This window comes from Haliaeetus albicilla, chromosome 5 (genome assembly GCF_947461875.1).
Source record: "Haliaeetus albicilla chromosome 5, bHalAlb1.1, whole genome shotgun sequence".
Classification (NCBI taxonomy): domain Eukaryota; kingdom Metazoa; phylum Chordata; class Aves; order Accipitriformes; family Accipitridae; genus Haliaeetus; species Haliaeetus albicilla.
The window spans coordinates 10,533,244-10,553,665 of NC_091487.1; the positions used below are offsets into that span (position 1 = coordinate 10,533,244).

The following is a 20,422-nucleotide window of genomic DNA, read 5'->3' on the forward strand; positions in this document are numbered from 1 at the left end:
CCTGTTCTCCCTGGGGTCTCTCCAATTAAGGAGGTATTTTAGAAAAGCAAACCATTTGTCTGTGATTCAGGATGGGTTTGCAGACTGCTACTATGGTGAATGCAGTCATTACTCTCAGGGCATATTCTTCTGTGTGTATGATACTGGCTCACCAAAAAGGATTAACATATAGACCTGAAAGCATTTCTGGACTCCTACTACTCCTATCTTTTCTGAACTGCTCTGCTTCTCTTGTATCTGGTTCTTGCTGAACAGAGAATCATAGAAATGTTGGTTGGGAGCGACCCTGGAAATGGTCTTGTCCAAGCTCCCCTTCAGGGGACTATCACCACCACTATAGATCAGCTCAGCTATGGTTTTGTCTAATTGAGCTGTGAAAACCTTAAAGAATGGAGATTACAAAACATGGCAAAGTGTATAGAAAAAGTCTGTTGGCCTCCAAGGATCACTCCTGGAAATTGTGTGCTATTAGGCGTTTCGTTTAGATTACAATATCAAGTTGTGGGTTTCAAAGGATCACAGCGGCACACATCATAGATCTGTTACCCTTTTTGTCTATGCTGCTTCTTCTTTGGGCAAACCTTATCTCTCTGTGGCAGCTCTGACTTTCTGCATCTATTCTGACTGATGGATTTGGTAATTAATTGTCACCAATTCATGACTAAACTCATTGCAGATTATGTTGTATGAAGCTGCATAAGTACTAAACAAACACATCAGGTTCTGCATGCCCAGAGCAGGGCAAACCAACCGTAACCATAATGTAGGTGTCATCAGCAAAGACTGCTGATCCTAGAAAAAACCTACTTTGACAGGCTGGGAGTGTATCTAAACTGACTTGATAGGAGCTGACTGTCACAGTGTGATTCTTGTCTTCTGACTTTGAGTAATGTAAGTGGAATCTGCTTAAAGTCTCCATTAGGGAAGACCAGAGCTCCTGCTAATTCCTACTGACACCTGGCTCTCTATGAATTGTCACACACAGTTCTTGCAAGAATTGTTCATGCCACAGCAAAGACAGTGTTAGAGAGTCCCTAATGTGAATTAAATGCTAGCATAGAATGGATGAAAGAGTGAGTTACACTTACGGTGCTGAATATGTGATCAAATTGCAGTGATCAAATTCTCCACTGGTATTTAAGGTCTGGTACCTGCTCTACACAAAGGAATCAGAAACCTTTTTCTGTATTATGGACCTGCATTGCCATTGCAAGTCCTGCAAACAAGGTGGTTATTCTGCAAGATTGTCACTGTGTAGTAATTGCAAACACCTAGAGAGGTCCCGTCACTATCACTGCCCCGTTTTAAACCCTCTGTAGTCAGGCTTCTAGACATGGCAAAGCTGTTTTTCATATCCTGCCCACAGCTTGATTGTAAGGTGACCAAACAAAACGTGGTTCTGGTGGAGTTGGTTCACAACTGTATTTCAGATACGTTAGGTGAATATAACCCCATGACTAACATGTTCACCCATATTTCATGGCTGTGACTATTACCACATAGACCAAGCTAGATTGGTACAATGCTGAATTTTAGCATTGGTAAGCTTGTATGTTTTACTCAGTTGACCACTGTGTACAAAAACCCCAGAAATATGAAGCTGTAGGTCCAGGCTTTATGTTTAGACAGACTGAAAACTGGTTAATTTTGCTGAAATGGGCTCATGCATTTTTCTTTTATTTCAATTTATCCCCTCTCTTTCTAACCAGAACAGAAGGTATTTCTCAGCCACCTCTGCTCTACTGAATGTAGGAGAGGACCAAATGGTACACTCAGACTGAAAGATATTGGCATCATTTTGGACACAGAGATTTCAGCCATGCTCTAAGTACAGTGTAACACTGTGGTGGTGCTCATGTACTAGATATAGCTCCATTTATCCATCTCTGTTTCTTTGAGAGAAAACAATGGGTAGTTATTACTAAGCATATACAACAATTACATGCTTAGGTGCTTTATAAACTATGTAGAAAATACAGGAAGTTGATGAACAAAATCTGGTGAATCATAGGTCTTCCCCATCCCCACAAGAGAAAGAAAACTTGTCAAGTACTTATTTTATTCTAAACTTTGAAATATTTTCAGTATTGAAATAAAAAAAAAACAAAAAAACACCCCCCCCCCAACCACTGAAAATCCATCCCATTAAACATATCTAAATTCTGATGTGAAATACTTGGAAAAGACTCCTGCTGATTTCTTCCATAGCTTCCTTTTATCATATAGCCAATGCTTAATTAAGGAATATGCAGTGATTTGGCAGCTAGAAACTTGTGGTGTTCACAGCCTGGTTTACATACTGGACTCCATTTGCAGTCACTGTAATATACCACATGAATTCTTTTTTGAGGTCCAAACTCACTTTTGGCTTCAATGACCACAGACCTTTTGAAATAGCTGCAAGTGATGTTTTTACCAGCAGTTAATTTGGCCTTGCAACCACTGAAAAATCTTCAGGATCATGAGCTTTATTTCAAGGTCACAAATGCAACAAAACTGCACATCCCAGTTGAACATCATTCTATGACCTGCTCTGATTCTGTTCCCCTGTTCTTCTTAGAAAATCACTGTAATGGAAACAGAGCTGCTCTGGAGTAATAAATTATAAATGCTATGCTTCAGCCTGCTTATTGGGATGTGATTGTATAGATAATTTAATATAGTTTTCACAGATGACCATGGAACAAAGAACCGGCAGTGGCTCAAAATGACCCATTTCTCTGTAAAGTCTTGAGGGCAGTGGGAAGATAATGCCAAACACCCTCTCTTTGAAGGCCAAGGTAAGACCGCAGAGCAATAGAACCTCTGGCTGTGTGAAGAGAGCTGCTCTCTCTAGGTGGACATGGGGGTAGCTGAAAGACCCAGGTGGACAAGTGGACAACCGCTGCAGCATCTGAAGAGAGCAGCTTGCAGGGCATCAGCAGGTAAGGTTCCCTACGTAACACCCAGAAAGCCTGTTTGTTCATGAGTCCTGAATCTCCAAATGATGTTGTTCCTATTGATATAACAGCGGGGTGGGGAGCAGGAGGCTAACTGCTCACTCCTAGCCTGGGCTGCAGGCTTTTGCTGGAAACACGGAGGTCAAAAAGCTGCTGGGAAAACACATCTGATACGCAGATTTTTGTAGCCTGGGGTCTAATCTGAGAGCAGAGAAGCTAGATTAAAGAGCAAAAGGATGATGCTTGGGTGATGTGCTCTGAGACTGGAAAAGAGGAAAAAAAAAAAGGGAAAACCTGTAAATGTGATAGAGACCGTCCTGCAGGTCAAACCTGGGGTGGGTTACATGATTCTGCAGGAAACCGTGGGGCTCTGCCTGCTTCTGCCAGCCGGGAACGGGACTTCAGCTGCAATGGGGCTGTGCTGCTCTGCGGGGTCTGCTGAACTGAAGGTGCCCATGCGTCTGCTCTCTAGTCATCTTTGCTTTTTTTAACCGATTCTCAATATGCTCATAGCAATGCTTTGGTTAAAATAAACCAGTGATTTAATTCTTGGTTTAACTTCTAACTTAGTCCAGCAAAGTTTTCAGTATTACAAGGACATTACAAGTCCTATTAAGCAAAGCAAAATAAGCTTCAGCCTGAACATTAGTCTAGCCACAGTGAATTACCATATAAAGGCAAAGTTCTTAAATGTACCCAGCTCTTCACTTGATTCATGTTTCAGCACAGTATCACACTATAGATTCAACAAACATAGATAATTTTAAATGGACAGCTATGTACAAAACTATGATACAATGTTATTACAAAACTTGAGAAATAAAGCTCTGAATTTTGAAAACACAATACTGCACATTCCCAGTTTTAAAGCAAAAGTAACATGAATCTACACATTCTGCAGCTTGAACACAAAGACTTTTGAGTGCAAGCAGCTGACAACAGCATTCAGACCCGGAGACTTACTAAAGGATGAGCTGAAAATGTGTCCGATAGAGCATTCTGGAAAACCTCTTTCTGTTGCTTTAATAAGAGGAACTGGGGCCCTGGTTCTCCAAAAGTTGATGGATGCATCTGTGCATGTGAGAAGACTACTGCAAGACTACCGACGTGCTTCAACTTAATTGCACATAAACGTCATGTAAGAACCAGACACTGTTTATATGGCCATATGCTTACTAAAATACATACTTTTTTTTTTTCTTTTTACTTTTTTTTTCCCTGTAACCGATTTCCCTTGCTTTAAATGATTGAGAGTAAAAATACATTTGTCTGATCTGAGTCTTGGACCTGGTCCAATATAAATTGTCAGTGGGCGATGAGAAGAGGGAGTTAACACGCTTCCACCTGTAATGGTACAGCCACTGCTTAATTTATACCCTTAATTTAGTTGAGGCACTGCTATTTTTAAAATTTCTCTGAGGGCTAAACACTGCAGTCCTTTCTTGGGCCATACTCAGCTGTCGTTTCAAGAGGAGTTTGGCCTAAGAGCAGGTTGAAAGACTTGGCTTCCCGGACAGCGGACGAGAGGTCTGACCCTTTCGGGCCGCCATGCACAGAACCGGCCCCCAGCCCCACGGGCACCCAGCGTAAGGCACGGCCGAGGGGGCTGCAGTCTCCGGGGAGACTCTTCGGGTCTTGGGGAGGGGAGGGAAAGGCTGTGCGAGGAGAAGCGGCACGTTCTGGTGGGGCAGAGGTGACCACGGTGGTGTTTTGGCGATGCAGAACCCGGCTTCTGAGAAGCTGGCAGCGCTCCGGGGACATGTGAGCAGTTCGCTGGGTCTCTTATTTCTTCTGCCTTGCTGTGACACCTGCAGGAGGAGGGGGAAATGCAAATTATTTGCAGCTATAAATTGAAAATGGTGTGGTTTTGCACGTGCGTGTATCTAATGGTCAGGGTGCTACTAGGGAAAACAGTCTCAGATAATCTAAAAACAGGTAGACCTAAATCTTTATGTACTTCATTGCTTTTAAGCTGGATGCTAGTTCAGTCCAACAACATGAGCCTTGTATTTTCAAAGCAGAATATTGGAATATGCTTCTAGATATTAAATTGCTGAACTTAATAAATCTAGAGGATTTAGCAGAACTGTCAGAAGGATGGGGCAGCACACTGTCATTTTTAAGAGCCTGTCTCACTCCATAACCAAAGCAAATACCGCTTCTAATGGTATTAAGCCCATACAGGAAGATGAGCATTAGCTTGATTATATTCTCATGGTCCATTAGAAAACTGCCCACAGACAATACTGAGTCTGCAGAAGGGAAGGGGAAGCATCTGTTCCTCTAGAATTAAAGGAAGACAATTGAAAAAAACAAAGGAGGAGGAAAACCTTGACTGTCAAACCCTGGTGTCTCTTTGCAGGGGGAGGCTGATGTCCCACTCTGCCACGTACACGCCGTAGCTGGTGGCAGGCAGCGCTGCGTCCCCCTCCTGCCCCCTCCCTCCCTCCTCACCAGGCTGTGGTCTTCGAGCACTGGCCTATGCTCCCAGGTTGGTTTGTTCTTTTATTTTCTAGGGAATAAATCCAGTGGATTTGTGAGCAGGGAAATTGCCAAAGCCCGGTTGCTTATGGACTTGTGCTTTCAGGACTTTTGTTTCCCCTAACCTTTCCAAGTGACATAAAGATGGGAGGAGAGGGAAAAGGTTGCTGCACAAACAGACGTGAACATTTATCTGTAGCAATTCTCTAGGGTCTAAGGCAAGGGAACTCAAAGAGCACCTCCCCTGAGTTCAGGCATTTGTACAGTCCCTCCTCTGTTTGACTGTCAGCTTTTGTTAAATGGTCCTTCTTCAAGCTCTTTTCAGATTTGGTTGGAAATGAGTTCAGATGTTACCAGGGTGCGCACAAACACAGTGTGACTACCAGTGCCTTGATTCCACAGGAAAACCAGCTAAACCATTTTTTTCGGGAATATGGAGATAACGTGGGATACCACTCTTTGGGTGTAAAAGCTGACATTTAAAGAACATTAACATTAAGACAGAAATTGCTGCATAACAAGATATAGTCAAGGTGAGGCAAGAGCTCAGTAGCTGATTACAACAGTCTTTTACTGCTCTGAAATATTATTTTATAGAGTCACGGGCTGTTCCTGCCCTTACTCTGCTGCTATTACAGAAGCTCTAAAAACTGATAAGGGGATCGATTCTTGATCCCTGCAGCTGGATCTGCACAAGAAGGAAGAAGATTCCTGCGACTTCACTGAGACCCAGTAACTTCCACATCCAGCAAATCCACCAGAGAGAGAAATATCCTGTACCAAAAGAGAACTGGTGCTGTTACCTGCACAAATCATGTGCACTTGGGACAATAAATGACAGAAAAAAAAAAAAGAGATGGAACATCCTAGGAAAAAATATTGTTGGGGAGCACTCTAGGCTTGCTGAGTCTGTCACATCATGAGGGATGGACTTGAGCTGCATTTGGGTGAGGAAGCACTGTGGCTGGACACTAAGAGAAGCAAACAGATTTTTGTTTCCTCTAACCTTTCCAAGTGACATAAAGATGGGAGCAGAGGAAAAAGGGAATTGCAGGTTTCAGGGTGCAGCTTGTCTCTACCCTCCTGGCACTGAAGCACAGCCGAGCGCTGCCGGCGCGATGCGGCTGTGCCAGGTGCTGCATTTCAAGGATGCGCTGAAACTCCTGCCTGACTTGGTCACTTCATAAAGGTACTGTTTGTCCATGCATTCCTTTATATCGCTTTCCCATGTCTTCTAAGGGGAATTCAAAACTGTCTGTGTCTCTATTTTCCTCAAATATGACTTTTTTTAAGCCTGCATGCTGGAATCCCTGTGCTTAAAACATACATAATCCGAGTTACGCTTAACTCACAGTTTCAGCTGCCTCCCTGTGCAGCATGACTACTGGTCCTGACATATTTCTTACCTGTGCCTTGCTGCTACTATTTTCTGCTCTTGTTGCAAATCTTCCTTAGGATTTTTAAACCAACAGAGCTACTTCCCTTTTCCACTTGATGTAATCCTGTGGTACGGCACAGAAAGCGCCAAGAGGAGGGCAGGAGTAGTCAGGACTGTAACTACCCAATTTATATCTCATTTTCTCTTGCTAGCAATGATGCTCCAGGTGCTGGAACTAAAGCAACCCTGTGTGGAAATCCTGCAGAGATTCCTCTGTTCTACCACCCCAGAGGCGGGGGCCGCCAGGCTGTGTGGGAGCAGGGCTCCCAGCTGGGCTCCCAGCCCTGGGCACTGGGGATGCTGGAGAATAAATACATTCCTTTCAGGAAGTCAGACAGACAAAGATTTGACATTATTGATTCAGTTCATAAATGATGCTCATCGGCATGGAAAGGACAACGCGTAACTATGCAATTTCAGTACAGTGGGTGTTTTGATTGTTTTTCTCTTGCTTTTCTTTCCATTTGCCAAAAAAACAGGCAAAGGTTTGCAAATGAAAGTCTCATCCTGAAACTCCTGAAGTTTTCTTTTGAGGGGCAACTGTATATTGCCAGCACCACTGAAGGATGCAGGGAACTTGGTACACAGTTTCACTAGAAATTGGGTTTACCTGTATTATTTTTTTTGGTGACAAAAGCCAAATGACCTACCTCCCCACCATCCCAGAAAGCTGCATGAATGTACATAAGAAGTATTCATGGTCTGTTTGCTCCAATGGACTAGTTAGTGTGCAACTCTGGAACTGAATTTGGCTTCGAGCTGGAGCTGGTATCTTGCCCCAACTAGTATTTCTCCTCAGGTCCAGTGTTTTATTCTCCTTTCTAGATACCTATATCTAAACGGTGCTATAGGAAGTGGCTACCCACAAGCAAAGCAAACATTGTTCTTCACAGGAGGTAGATACTGAAATTGCATTTTTACAGTTTTTGAGAAAATAACGGGATCAAAGCAAGGAGTTTGTTTATCACATGAAGCTGGATTCATTGGTTAGAATAATGACTTTTAATTATCTGCAGAGAAAGGAGGTTTGGCTGCTGCTGACACAGAGGACAGACACGTGGGCTGCGATCCTGTGTCAAGGGGAGATCAGCACTGACTCCACTCAACGCAAGATCAACACCCTGGAGAGTAAAAATCAGAGTAACAAATTTATTTTACATGTATTTGTGATTAGACACAAAGACAAAAAGCTTAGCTGATATGCTGAATACTGATTAGGTCTGTAAAGTCCCAATGCTGTGGTTAGTTCACATAGAAACACCTTTGTGAGTTTACATACCTCATTGTGCCACACAACCTTTTTTTGTTTTATTATCTCCAGTATCAGTCTCAACCTCTGCTTTTAAACAAAAGAGAAACACTAAATATAGCTGATCACGGCAAGGCAAATGTAACAACAGGGAACTTCTTGCGATGAAAACATTGTCTAGTAGCAGAGAGGTTCCCAAGATGCCATCCCTGGATGCCCAGGCAGCCCCGTGGCTTTTGGAGGTTCAGTTCCTTAAGCCAGAAATACCAATACACGTCAGGAGAGCATCGCCACGGCTGGGAGCGTGGGTGCTCCCGTTGCTGCAGCTCCTCCTGCTGCCGCCTGGGAAGCAAGTTTGGGAACCACTGCTCTGGGAAACCACTTCTGCTTTGTGGCTTGTTTTTTAACTATGGGAAAGTGGCACGTTTAGAAATGTAAATATCTACAGCCCCAGGGCATGCCTGCATTATAAGGGTAAGTCCCTCTGTGGTAGATGCTCAACCCATGCCGTCTTTCTCAGCAGTGGGTATTCAAAACCTCCTTTTCTTTCTCTTCCACCTTCCTTGGAAGGAAAAACATTAAACATTGATAAAAAGAGACTTCCACCACTTTCCTGCCCATTTGTTTGATCCCAGGATCTCGCAGAAAACAGGCTTTGGACAGTATATTGCATCTTTCTAAAGGCTGGCAGACCCATGTGTCTTCCCTATGAGGCACCTCACCTCATAGGTGACAAACCCAAGGGTGGCTTCAGCTCAGTAGAGTCTCAGGGACTTGGATGTACTTCCCAGGTTTGGGACTGGCTGTGGACATTCACCGTGAAGCAGAGACCTGGGTGGCTCCATGCCTCCGGCGGCCAAGCTCTCTCCTGGTCCCAGCAGGGCAGCCCAGTGCAAGGGAACCATTCAACCAGCCAAATACGATTCTTCCCAGAAGCATCAGCAAGGTGTTCTTTTTTAATTGTTGACGTTCTCCCCTTACCCTGCAGCGATGGCTTGAGGGCCTGATGCTCAGGAGCCACCTAAAGTACCCCTGGGACAGGCTGTCAAGTCACTGCAGGCAAAGTGCTCTTGCAATGAGGCTTAGGAGAGGAAAAACCAAACAACCCCACGGCAGCACTCATGTTGCTGCCTTTATGTGTTTATAAGTAGTTGAGAGGGGGAGATCACTGATTAAGTACCCGGTATTAACTGCTCTTAATCACTGCTCTGGAGTCTAATGGAGCTCTTGTTTGCACATAACCGTGCCTTGTAGCTGTCTTTAGCACACTTGACAGATGTGCTTATTGCCATCTTTACTGCGTATGTGTAATGGGCTTTTTAATTATTGATTCATCATTACCCCTTTATAAACTACTTATAAGTGTCAAGAGAATGAACTATGCTTGTATTTTTCTTTTTAAATCTCTTTCAGGTTAAAAAAAACAAACCAGAAAATAACAGCTCCATGAAACAGCGTGGCTCTAGAGGCAGGGGGCATTGGACCTCAAAGTGGGGAGGAACAGATATATACAAATATACGAAGAAGCCTCCCCAGTTTAACTCAGTCCCCGGGAGCTATATATGAAATAGGCTACCTGAGTAGCTTTTGCTGTGCCTCTTCTTCTTCCTCCGTTTCCCGGATGGCCTCTGCTTTTCCCTGTCGCTGTGAGTCTGCCCTGGGGGGAGCGTTGCCGAACAAGAGGAGTCAGTGGCTGGCTCCTCTGAGAAGGACTTCTCTTGAGAGGTGTCCAACAGCGAGTCTGTACCAGGGTCTTCGTTTTCCTTTGCCATCTCTTTTGACTCTGCCTGATGAGCCCCATCGCAGGGAGCGGACTGAGCGCTGCCAGGGTCGACCCTGCTCTCGCTCAGCCAGGTTTCTGGCTCCTGCGCCAGCCTGCAGCTCTCCGATCCATCAGCCGGGCATTCTTTGTCCTGGCCTTCTGAGATGGACCCGTTGAGTTGGTCTCTCAGAGCAGTGCCCGAACTGCTGCTCACAAACCTTATCCCCGTGCCTATGTTAGCAGCAGAGAAGGCAATGGAGCCGCTCTTTGTGCTTGGCTGGAGGCTTGCCCAGCTCTCTGCCTGCTCCATCCCGGTGCCCGGCGTGGGCTGACCGGCCCCATCAGCTTCCACCAAGCTTACTGAGAGGCTTTCCGTCCGGGACTCTGGTGGCAAATTTCCTCCAGCATTGTTTTTAATTAAAGCCTGGTTTGAAGCTGAGGCATTTGTAACATCTCCACCCATCTCCATCAGGGCAGTGGTTGAGGGGGGAGTGCTTTCGGAGGGATGACCATCGTTGTTCTGCTTCGTCTCATCATCGATCTGCTTTCCTGCTGCTTGCGGATCCTTAACGCTCTTTCCTTTAAACAAAAACCACGCAATCAGCCACAGCTGCAGAGCTGCACCTGGGATCAACCAAGGTGTTTCTGCCACTGGGAGAGGTTACGAGCTAGCAGCTGCCTGTGGAGGGTGCACTGACCCTAAAGCAGCTATGCAGAAGCAGCACCATTTTATGCTTCCTATACCTCCCCTCCTTATACCCCTTGTGGTCAGCCGATTTGGACCCAAGACTCCAGCTCAGCAAAGCCCCTGCTCTATTTTCAGCAGGAGTTTATATGTCTTTGGTGCCAACTGGCTGATTTCCATGGAAGCCCCTGGACTCACAAGGGTGCCTGAAAGCCTACGGCAGGAGGAACGAACCCGCCCGCGAGGTCCTGAACCAGGTGGGACTGCTCGCTTGTGTGCATGAGCACTTCAAAACTGCCCATCAGCCAGCCTAATTCTGCCCTTGCAGAGCATGTTTAGGAGAGCTACAGTGCACACAAGTCAGGCTCTATGGTAGGCCAATGTCCTTGAACTTACCTAATGTGCACTGACACCAAGGTCAAGAGACCAAAGAAAAGCTAAACCCATGGGCTGTCTTCTAACAGGCACCTAAAGGACTTGGGTCCTTCTGCAACTAGCATTTTCTAATCTTTTTTTAAGGGCTTCTTTAGACTCCCAAATGTAGACTAAGACAGGGCGCAGCACTCTCCAAGGCAGTGGCAAGCTGTGCTACTAAGACTTGGTAGCATGGAGGGGACTCATGTGAGGATGACACCAGCAGCCCATTAGCACGGGTCTATGGCTGACCCGCGGGCCATGTCTCTCAGAGGCTTATCAGCACGAAGACAAGGCCATGCTGCTCCAAATTGCTGCTAATTCTGGGACAGACCTGGCTGGCAATAGCTCAGGGCCCTCTGCTCCTCTTCTCCACGGCACTGGCTGCAAAGCCTCCTTAAATAAAATGCCCCAAACGCAAAGGCGAAGGCTTCTTGCTTCTGTGCTTGGCTCAGGCTCAGAGGCAGAGGGGAATGAATAGCTGGAGGTACAGTCGGGTCTGTGTCCTTACCAGACTGGCTCTGCTCCGGGCTCTCTGCAGGCAAGGTTTTAGGAATTGCATCCAACTCGTGTCTGTTCTTTGTCTTTCTCAGCGTGAACCCTTTCCTTATGTCGGCTAGCAGCGCATCGATGACGCACACCTCCTCCTGCTTCACCACCCCCTTCTTAACTGGGATAGAGAGAGATGGGTGTTAAATCTGCCCATGAGACGGGGCAGAAGGAGACTTTGCAGCAATGCTATTGCTTGGGGTGGGTACTGCTGTCCTGGTACAAGCAACCGCTGGGCAAAAGCAAGACCCTGATGCCAGGCCTGGGAGCAGCCCATGCTCTATGCCGCTGCAGCAGCATGTCCTGGCTAAAGTCAGAGGGTTTACCCCAAAGTCTGGGTGCTACAGGCTGGCACCAGTGGCACCTGCTCTGCCCGGACTTGTGCCTGGTTGTACCATGACCTTGAAATGCCTCCTGTTTGCTATCTGTGTTGGTGGGGGTCTTTTTTTTTTTTTTTTTTTGGGGGGGGGGGGCAGGAGGGAAGGAAAATAATCTTGATTTTTCTTTCCTCTCAGCTTCTTCCAATTGTGCTTTTCAGTTGTGCCTTTCATTTTCATCCAGAGAAAGGCAGATTTAAGTTATCTGCAAGATTTTGGGGATGTCAGTAGTCTCTGGTAAAGAGAGACTATTCAAGTGTATATGGGGATTTTGGAGGGGGGGAGAAGTCAAATGTTTCTTGTTAGATTTGGGATTCAAAAGCTATGTTTAGAAACAGAAAAAGTTAACTGAAATATTTCAATTTGGTTGTTTTTTGTTTTTTTTTTCTCTGCTGTTCAGTCAGCAAACCTAAAATTAACTTCTCTGCCCAGCTGCAATTGTGAAAACTCAATTCTTAGCTGTGGCTGTAAGACACCCAAAAGCCTTTAGTCAGCAAGCACCTGGAAACCCACAAAATAAATTGCCACTACTGGTCCATTAAAGCAGGACCAGCAAAGAGCTCCTATCATCAGCTCCGTCTATCTTTTTTGAAGCCCTTTCAGATACTCACTGACTTTTCCATTTTCTCCTTTCTGTCTCTTCCCCTCTTCCTCTTCCAGCTGTTTCTTCCTCTTTTCTGCTTTGGCAGCTTGCTCCTTTCTGTCCTTGTTTTCCTGCAGTGAGGTAACAGGGGCATGAGAAGCTTGGCTAAACATCTGCTAGAAAAGCCAATGAAGAGAAAGAAGGTCTGCAGATAGTTGCAAAGGAGAAAGAGAAATTCTGGCCTTATCCTGTGCAATAAATAAAATGGGCATGGGGAATAAAGACTGTCTTGCCAAGAGGGGGAGAGGGAGACCGCTGGCTTGGTCGGGGCTCTGCCACATCCCAGTACGAGGTGGCAGCAGTGATCTGCCCAACACAGCTACTTACCAGTGTGCAGATCTTCTGCATGACTTTAAAGCTGCATCTTTAGCTGAGGCAAAAGTGGAAGGTACTGAAGCCACAATTTCGTCCAAACTGGTGGCTTTTTTACTACACATCCCCTTTCTGAGTCTGCTTGCTCACATTGGAGCAAAGCATTAAGTTTAATAAGTCCCTTCCTCTAAAACTTACACACTTGATTCCAAAGCATCTTTGTGACTCTGCAGCTAAAGTTGTACCAAAATTGCAAATCACCAGGGTCTGGGCCAGGCCAGGAGCACCAGCATTGCATGAGGATGCAGTGGAGTAGGGATCAGACACCTCTTCACTGGGTGACCTCATCCCAAGCACCGAAAGGAGGAGGCTGTAACCAGCACCTTCCCCCCACCAGATTTGGGTGCCCATCCCACCCCGTCTGTCGGAGCGGAGGCATGCACCAGTACTAAGGATGCTCAGCATCATGTGTGCAGATGCCAACCTTTAAGGCTCGGATGAAGAGATCTCTGAAGGTCTTCATGGTGCTAAATATGTCCTCTAAGGACAACTTGCTTGGGTCTTCACAGAGATAATTTGCAAGTTCTTCTCTCTTCCTTTCAATGGTTTCAAATTCTTCTTCCAGCTTTCTGGAGGCATCAATGCTATCCTGAAATACATTTAATATACACAGTAAAACACCATCCAGAGGACAATGAGTGAAGTGCACTTAAAGAAAAAAGGATGTCAACATGAGAGCTTGGAGCAGGACTCTGGGCCCTGGCTTTTAACTGCAGCAGAGCTTATAAGGTGGGAGGAAACTAAGATTTGCAGATGATCTTTGCACCTGGTGACTGTGCTGTGCCAGTTTACAGGGGTGACTTGACCAAGACATGGAAAACTCAACGCAAAGCTTAATCCCAAGAGAAGGGCTTTACTCTGGTGATCCACACAGAGGGTGAACGCCTTCACTCAAAGTGAGGAGTCACACTACAGAGTAGAGAGTGCAGTTGGGGCAGAGGCTTTAAGAAATGGCCTCACCAAGGGTATCCAGGTTTGTGGCAGAACTGGCAAATAGCCACTGATGGGTTGTGTGGCATTGCAGCCTATTTCCAAATTTGAGAGCATGTCTTGTGGAAGTATTTTCCACCTTCTCATGAGCCTCCCCAGCTGCATATGTACCGCGCGCTGCCTCTGTGTGTGTAATGGGGGAGTGCGCTGGTTTTGTCTGGGATAGAGTTAATTTTCTTCAGAGCAGCTAATATGAGGCTATGTTTTGGATTTGTGCTGGAAACAGTGTTGATAATGCTGAGATATTTTCATTATTGCTGAGCAGTGCTTACACAGAGTTAAGGTCTTTTCTGCTCCTCACCCCACCCCACCAGCGAGGAGGCTGGGGGTGCACAAGCAGTTGGGAGGGGACACAGCTGGGACAGCTGACCCCAACTGACCCAAGGGATATTCCAGACCATACGATGTCATGCTCTGCATATAAAGCTGGGGGAAGAAGGAGGGGACATTCAGAGTGATGGCATTTGTCTTCCCAAACACCTGCCTGCCAATGGGAAGTGGTGAATGAATTCCTTGCTTTGCTTTGCTTGTGTGTGTGGCTTTTGTTTTACCTGCCTTTATCTCAGCCCATGAATTTTCTCACTTTTACCCTTCTGATTCTCTCCCCCATCCCACTGTGAGGGAGATGAGTGAGCAGCTGCGTGGTGCTTAGCTGCCGGCTGCGGTTAAACCGTGACAGAGAGGTATAAGGGAGCTCCATTACTAACCTGGATAGGTTTCTCATACTGTTGTTTCACGTCGTCGCTTGATGATAAGACTTTCCGCTGAAGCTCTAGCAATTTCTTTAAATTGGTACTGGACTCCGTGCGTATAATATCAAGATTAATTCTGAAATCACACAGAACCCCCCCATTAGTTGACACTCCAGCATCTTGTGCTGACCAAAGAGTGGGCAAATCTGAGCTGGTGGTTTGGTTGTCCCTGTGTTTCCCACCACTTCACTGAACTGACACCTGAGCTCTGAACTCTCTACAGTCCAAGCTCATGGAAAACAGCTTCCCTCGACAGCACTTATGAAAAGGCTGCCAGGTCTGCCTACAGCTTTGTGCATTGAGTAGATGAATGCCCCCAAAAGTTCACCCGTTCAAAGGGCCGTTCTCCACCCTCAGAGCTCAGCATTAGCTCGCTTTCTTTGGTTGAAGGCACTTCAGAAATGCTTCTGGGTAGCTGGTCTTCACAAGGTCCTGCTACCACAAAGGCAGTGCAGAGTTTGGAAGGGCCTGGAAGGCAGCATTAACTGATCGCTCTGCAAATTTCAGCCCTAAGTGTTGCCAGCTGTAGTAGAACTATTATATATTAAAGGGGTTTCAACATTCATCAACCAAATCTTTCGGCTGAAACTAAATAAGATGCCATCTTGTTAATGTGCTATACCAGCTGTGTGTGTCCCAATTTCTGGTACATTGTTGATGTGTATGGGATTTATTTTTGTTTTTAATTCAAAGGAAGTGACACACAATTTTACCCTGCTGCTTTTGAAACATATTCAAGATCCTTTGGCAGCTCCAGTAGGTCCGTGTGGCTGTTTTCTACTTCCTGAAGCGGAAGAGAGAAAGAAGTGTTATTTGCTGTGTGGCAAGAGCTGAGAGAGGAAGGTGGGGGGAAGAGGCACGTGCAGAAGTGCCCGGGAAGGACGACTGTGCCACGTCCTGCTGCTGCCCCCCCCCTGCAATTTGCTTTCCCTCGCAGAGCCGAGACGCGTTCAAAACAGGACAGCACGTTCAGGGTGGAAAGGCATTGCTCCTGGGCTATAAAAACATACAAGAGGGCTGAATGCTGAGAAATACTTACAGTGCAAAGCAAGGCTGACCTGTCGCTGAGCTAGTCTACCCTCTTCTGAGACACCTACTCGTGACCACGGGAGGAGGCAGGACTGTGGTTTGATGCAGTCTGACACTTCCTACGGTCCCAAGAGGGTGTCAAAAGGGCTTGAATCTTATTTGCATAATTTAATTTCATGGCTGTGCTTGCTGAAGCTACTGCCAGTTAAAGCAGGGCTTGAACATGCATAACTGAAATGGAGGGACCTTGAGGAGCGCAGGTGGCAGAGCAGAGCATGGAGAAAAAAGAAAAAACAGCATTATAGGGAATAAGAAAGCCATGGGGGCTTGGAAAGGAGTATGAAAAGCTCAAGCATAGTCTGGTGGAAAAGGGAGAGGCAGTGGAAAGACAGAAAGGCTGAATGGGTACAGGCCAGCCAGGATAGCTTTGGTAGTCATGTGCTTTGTGGTTTGCAGCTGATGATGTGCAGATTGCACAAATATGAAAAAGGAAGTTCCAGCCCATGTGGGGAAAGATGCTGGAAGAAAGTAGAACAAGTCTTAAACTAAGGAGCTGCCTGAGTAGCGCCTACAAGCAGCCTCCACCAGCCTAAGTGATTCAAATGCTCCCAACTTGTGACACTCTGCAGCTAGCCAGGGAGAATACGAATACAAGTGTGTGGCATTAACTACGAAAGTAGAGTAGGAGAAATGGTTCATCTGTGATAAAATCCTCCCCTTCCCTATTGCCCAGGACTTGGCAGTGGTACCTCCAGAATATGGTGGAGCAGAGTAATGCGGGTTTGGTTTGCTTTGGTTTCTGTTAGTTTGAGTAAAGTGCTGATTTTAAACCCATCGGCATCGCCCGTGTGACTTCCCTACAAGATAGAAAGAAAGCAGATGTAACTCCTGTGTCCACCCAAATTACAACCCTAAAGGAGATCATCCACATACTGTAATGGGGGGAGGACAAGACAAAAGAAGACCTTACGTAGTTCAGAAAGTTTCCAACTTTGAGAATCAGTTGACAAAAGAGCGGCAGGCGATGACTGTTCAGAAGATCTGAAAGACAGAAAGGACTTTTAAACAAAAGCCTCTGTTACACCAGAACATTTCCTAAACTGCATTGAAATTGGGATTCTGAATTCTACCAAACCAAATCTGGTATTTCAGCTTTGCAGCCCAATGGCCCAACCTGCAGAGAAACTGACTCTACATAGATTCAGTTCCATGAGTTGTAAAAGTTTTTGTTGACATATGTTTCTTTCTTTCATTACATCTGGTCTCTCATTCCTAATGGAAAACCTGAAGTTGGACCCTCCTCAGTAACAGCCATCAACTTGCTTGGAAGTACCCTGATTTACCCTGGTGCAGGCGAGGGTAAGTAAAGGCTGCAATTTTAATCTTGCAGACTCTGCAGTGAAGCCAGTTCTGACAGCCATGCAATTATCTGCCAGCGGCTAAAACCAGACACACTCACCCTGTTCTTGGTCTCCCATGGTGGAGGTGATTATCAGGGCATGAAGGGTACGGTCCCTATCCTTGCTCTTACAACAGGGTGCCGCAGTGTCGTGCTTTCTGAAGCACTCAACCTTGAGACAGGAACAGCTCCAAAAGGACAACTGGGCTGCCAGGAAGATACTTTTTGGGGGAAGATTCAATTTATGCCAGCAGGCAACTGGAGAAACCTCCGGCAGGAGTTGGGGGAACTGCCTCTGTAGGACAGGGAGCACCTCACAATGCCAAGAAGACCATCCTGCTCTCAGCGGAGTGGGACCTGACTTTTCTGCTACAGGAAGGCAAAACCTATTGCGTAATCTCTCCAGGTACTCACAAAATTGGAGCATCAGCAATTTATAGCCCAAAACCCAAACTTTTTCTTCTGGTTCCATTTGTAGGCAACGAAAAAGTAAAGCATCACTACTTTCTGGGGAAAGTTTGGGGGGTGCTTTTCTGGCAGCAAACTGCTGTGTGAAGTTCTTAACGTGGCAAATAATGCTGGATAAATTAGCTGTAATGGGGCCAGCTCCACTGTCTAAATTCAGCTCCTTTGAAAGGGCTGACCAGCTTCCAACACTTCACCATTGAAAGTGTTTCAGAGGAACACATCTGCTGCAGAGAAAGAGGGCTGAGGGTGAGGGAAAGTGATCTCCAGTCCTATTAAGAGCTTTGACCATCGGTGGAAATACCTAAAGCTGTATCCCGTATTCTGCAGTGAACCAGTGAATGGACCACAAGGGAGTTTTTTGTGCGCTGGGTAGTATCATTGCAGAACTCCAGGGGAGTTTTGCAGGGTTTCAAGCTTCCTGTCATAAATAAGATCCACAAATAAAGTCAGGTCATTTACCTTCGCAGGCTCTCCGGATGGCTTCAGCTTTTGGCTGAATCATGTCCAGTACAACAGTGGTCTCTTCACAGATCAGCATACATTCAATGCGCAGCTGGTAGCTGAGGATGGAGATGGACTCAAAGCTTAAAGGCACTGTGATCGTGGCCAGCACAGCAGCCCTCTTTCCACATCACTGGTAAGTCTGGCAACCCCACAACATCGCTGCCAACCCCATCCACATCAAACCAGTATCTATGGCTTGTGGAGGGCGGTGAGGGGCTGCTGCTTGCCTCGGGGTCCAGTGGGGATGTAGTTTCTGCTGACGCACTGTGATCAGCAAAGAGAAGACTGACCACCGTGTGAGATATGGGTTCCCCCTTCTTGGCATTGCATTTGGCACTGCCTTTCAGTAAGTTATGGGGCCCCTTTTTGGCAGGTCTGACCCTGGGTCTGGGCCAGCTTCTGCTGCTTCAGAAGGAAAGGAGGTGCTGGAGCAGCAACAGCCCTTCATCTGAGGGTAAGGGGAAAGGGATGGCTCTACGGTGGAAGGGGGAATCCACCAGCTATATCCATCAGTGTTTGTCTGTGAGGCTCCTATAAAGAAACTTAAACTTCCCAGAGGTAAACCAAGAAAAAGATTGGGCTGAAGTTCACCCTTACCTGGGAATCTGAAGGAGGAGAAGATAAAACTGATCTGCGTTTGCTAGCTTTGATTTCTCTTCTTTGAAGGACTTCAGGTTTTCTATCTAATGAGAAATAAAAAATCAAGACTGCAGGACTGCACTGAGTGTTCAGCTTTGTGAACTAAGGGTACCGTTTTTCCTCCTACCTCATGCTTTTCAGGCAGCAGCTTCAGCAACTGCTTCAGAACCTCAACGTCGAACTTGGTCCGGTCCCCATTCTGGACCATGGCAGCCACCTCTTCGTTGGAGCTGCAGGGAGGAGGAGCAGAGTCAGCTGTCACCCAAAGACCCGTCTTCCACAATCACATGCTACCGAGACATGTACCTGTGCAAGCGCTCCGTGCTTTCTCTAGGGAGAGCCACAATAATCCAAAACAAAAGATATGTCCCCATGATTAACTTAGAATCAGGACCTGGATCCCTGCTATGCCCCAGATTTTGTTTCTGGCCCTGGTCAAATGACTCAAGGCCAGAGATCAATCCTGCAACTCAGATCTTTGTCTCTAGGCATTTGACTACCTTAAAAGAAAATTTAATTCTTAATGTCTCCATTGGCCCTGTTTTGAGGAGGAATTTGACCTACAGAGGTGTCTCACCCCAAGAGTCTGTGCCACAACTTTATCTGCAACATGGAGATGTAACACCTTTGCCAACATATGGGGATGTTTTATGTGAAAACATAATTAAATCCCTAAACTCAGTATTTTAGAGACAGTGTAGGACAAACTGGGAAATGTTCAGATGTTTCAGTAACACAGACCACCAAAGCGCATTGGCTAGAACAGATTTCATGAGGACCTTCCAGATACTATGCAAAACCTGCTCAGTTTTGTCAACTGTCAGGAAAATTGGCTATATCTTACCATTTAAATTGCTTCAAAAATATGTTCAAATTGAGACTTTTCTTGGAGTCCAAAAATGTGATCTTCATTAAAGAAAAAGAAGATATCTCATATTAGATGAGCGGTCTGCAGTGATCTTTATTCAAAAGAACGAGAGGGAACCTCCTCACCTCCTTCGGTTCTGCCTTCACTGGTGTGGCTGTTTTCTCCTTGGGGGTTGGTTGTGGAAAGCAAAACAGCTGCTCTATGCTTGTGTAATTGGGCTCTATAGTTTCCTCGCTGCTGCTGCTCACTGAAGCCCACATTGAGTGACTTTCTGAAAAAAGACAAGGTGTTCAGACTGGCTACAGGGACAGCTGAAAGCTCCTGGCTTCTGGGGCAATGCGAGTTGCTGGAAGGGACACTTCTCAGAAGATGAATGAAATAAGGAGAGACATATGAGTCCTGAAAAATGCTAATTATTGAGGAGGGGCAAGTCCCACAGGCAGGATCCAAAGGGCCTGAAGGGTAATTAAACCTGGTGCTTTACCCCAAGATGTGCTGGTAAGGGGATGAAGCACTGGGCACACAGAGGCCATACAGCCCCATCCCTCCCTATACGACTGCATTCTCCTCCATGGTAGGCAAACTGGATCAGCATGAGATGGACCTTGGCCATTTGTTTTCTAGTCCCATGGCTGATGTTCTTTTTGCTTCCTGGCCACAACCTGGACATTTTCTGACTGTGGTCTTCCTCCATTTTTCATTTTATGATAGAGCCTCCTTGTATAATGCTGGCTATAGGACTGCTTGAATTAATTCCCACTGCACTGCCTTAAAAATCTTTAAAAAAAAAAAAAATCACCCAAACATGCCTGTAGAAGTCTCTACTGAAAGAATATCAACAATTAACTGCTCCTGTGATTGAAA

General features: G+C 46.0%; 1 protein-coding gene and 2 long non-coding RNA genes across 6 annotated transcripts in view; 2 read left to right on the plus strand and 1 right to left on the minus strand.

The window, feature by feature from the left end:
* The first annotated feature begins 2,558 nt into the window (after window positions 1–2,558).
* Window positions 2,559–4,108, plus strand: LOC138685405 (uncharacterized). The gene is made up of 2 exons (XR_011324640.1): window positions 2,559–2,924; window positions 3,841–4,108. It is a non-coding gene; the product is annotated as an uncharacterized lncRNA (long non-coding RNA).
* The window catches only part of INF2 (inverted formin 2), a 42,482-nt gene continuing 25,518 nt past the window's right edge, over window positions 3,459–20,422 (minus strand). For 2 of the 4 annotated variants that reach the window (XM_069783315.1, XM_069783316.1), the window contains exons 9-23: window positions 19,684–19,829; window positions 19,535–19,596; window positions 18,818–18,920; window positions 18,649–18,734; window positions 18,007–18,107; window positions 16,651–16,721; window positions 16,430–16,537; window positions 15,365–15,435; window positions 14,607–14,727; window positions 13,334–13,498; window positions 12,506–12,608; window positions 11,480–11,638; window positions 9,684–10,448; window positions 8,138–8,197; window positions 3,459–4,747 (exon numbers count right to left, since the gene is read on the minus strand). In XM_069783315.1, coding sequence (XP_069639416.1) covers window positions 8,139–8,197; window positions 9,684–10,448; window positions 11,480–11,638; window positions 12,506–12,608; window positions 13,334–13,498; window positions 14,607–14,727; window positions 15,365–15,435; window positions 16,430–16,537; window positions 16,651–16,721; window positions 18,007–18,107; window positions 18,649–18,734; window positions 18,818–18,920; window positions 19,535–19,596; window positions 19,684–19,829 — 2,120 coding nt within the window. In that variant the 3' untranslated portion in view covers window positions 3,459–4,747; window position 8,138. The remainder of the gene's footprint in view (window positions 4,748–8,137; window positions 8,198–9,683; window positions 10,449–11,479; window positions 11,639–12,505; window positions 12,609–13,333; window positions 13,499–14,606; window positions 14,728–15,364; window positions 15,436–16,429; window positions 16,538–16,650; window positions 16,722–18,006; window positions 18,108–18,648; window positions 18,735–18,817; window positions 18,921–19,534; window positions 19,597–19,683; window positions 19,830–20,422) is intronic. The other 2 variants (XM_069783313.1, XM_069783314.1) reach the window with 2 other exon arrangements.
* Window positions 11,607–18,707, plus strand: LOC138685406 (uncharacterized). Its single transcript, XR_011324641.1, has 4 exons — window positions 11,607–11,718; window positions 16,971–17,039; window positions 18,015–18,184; window positions 18,608–18,707. It is a non-coding gene; the product is annotated as an uncharacterized lncRNA (long non-coding RNA).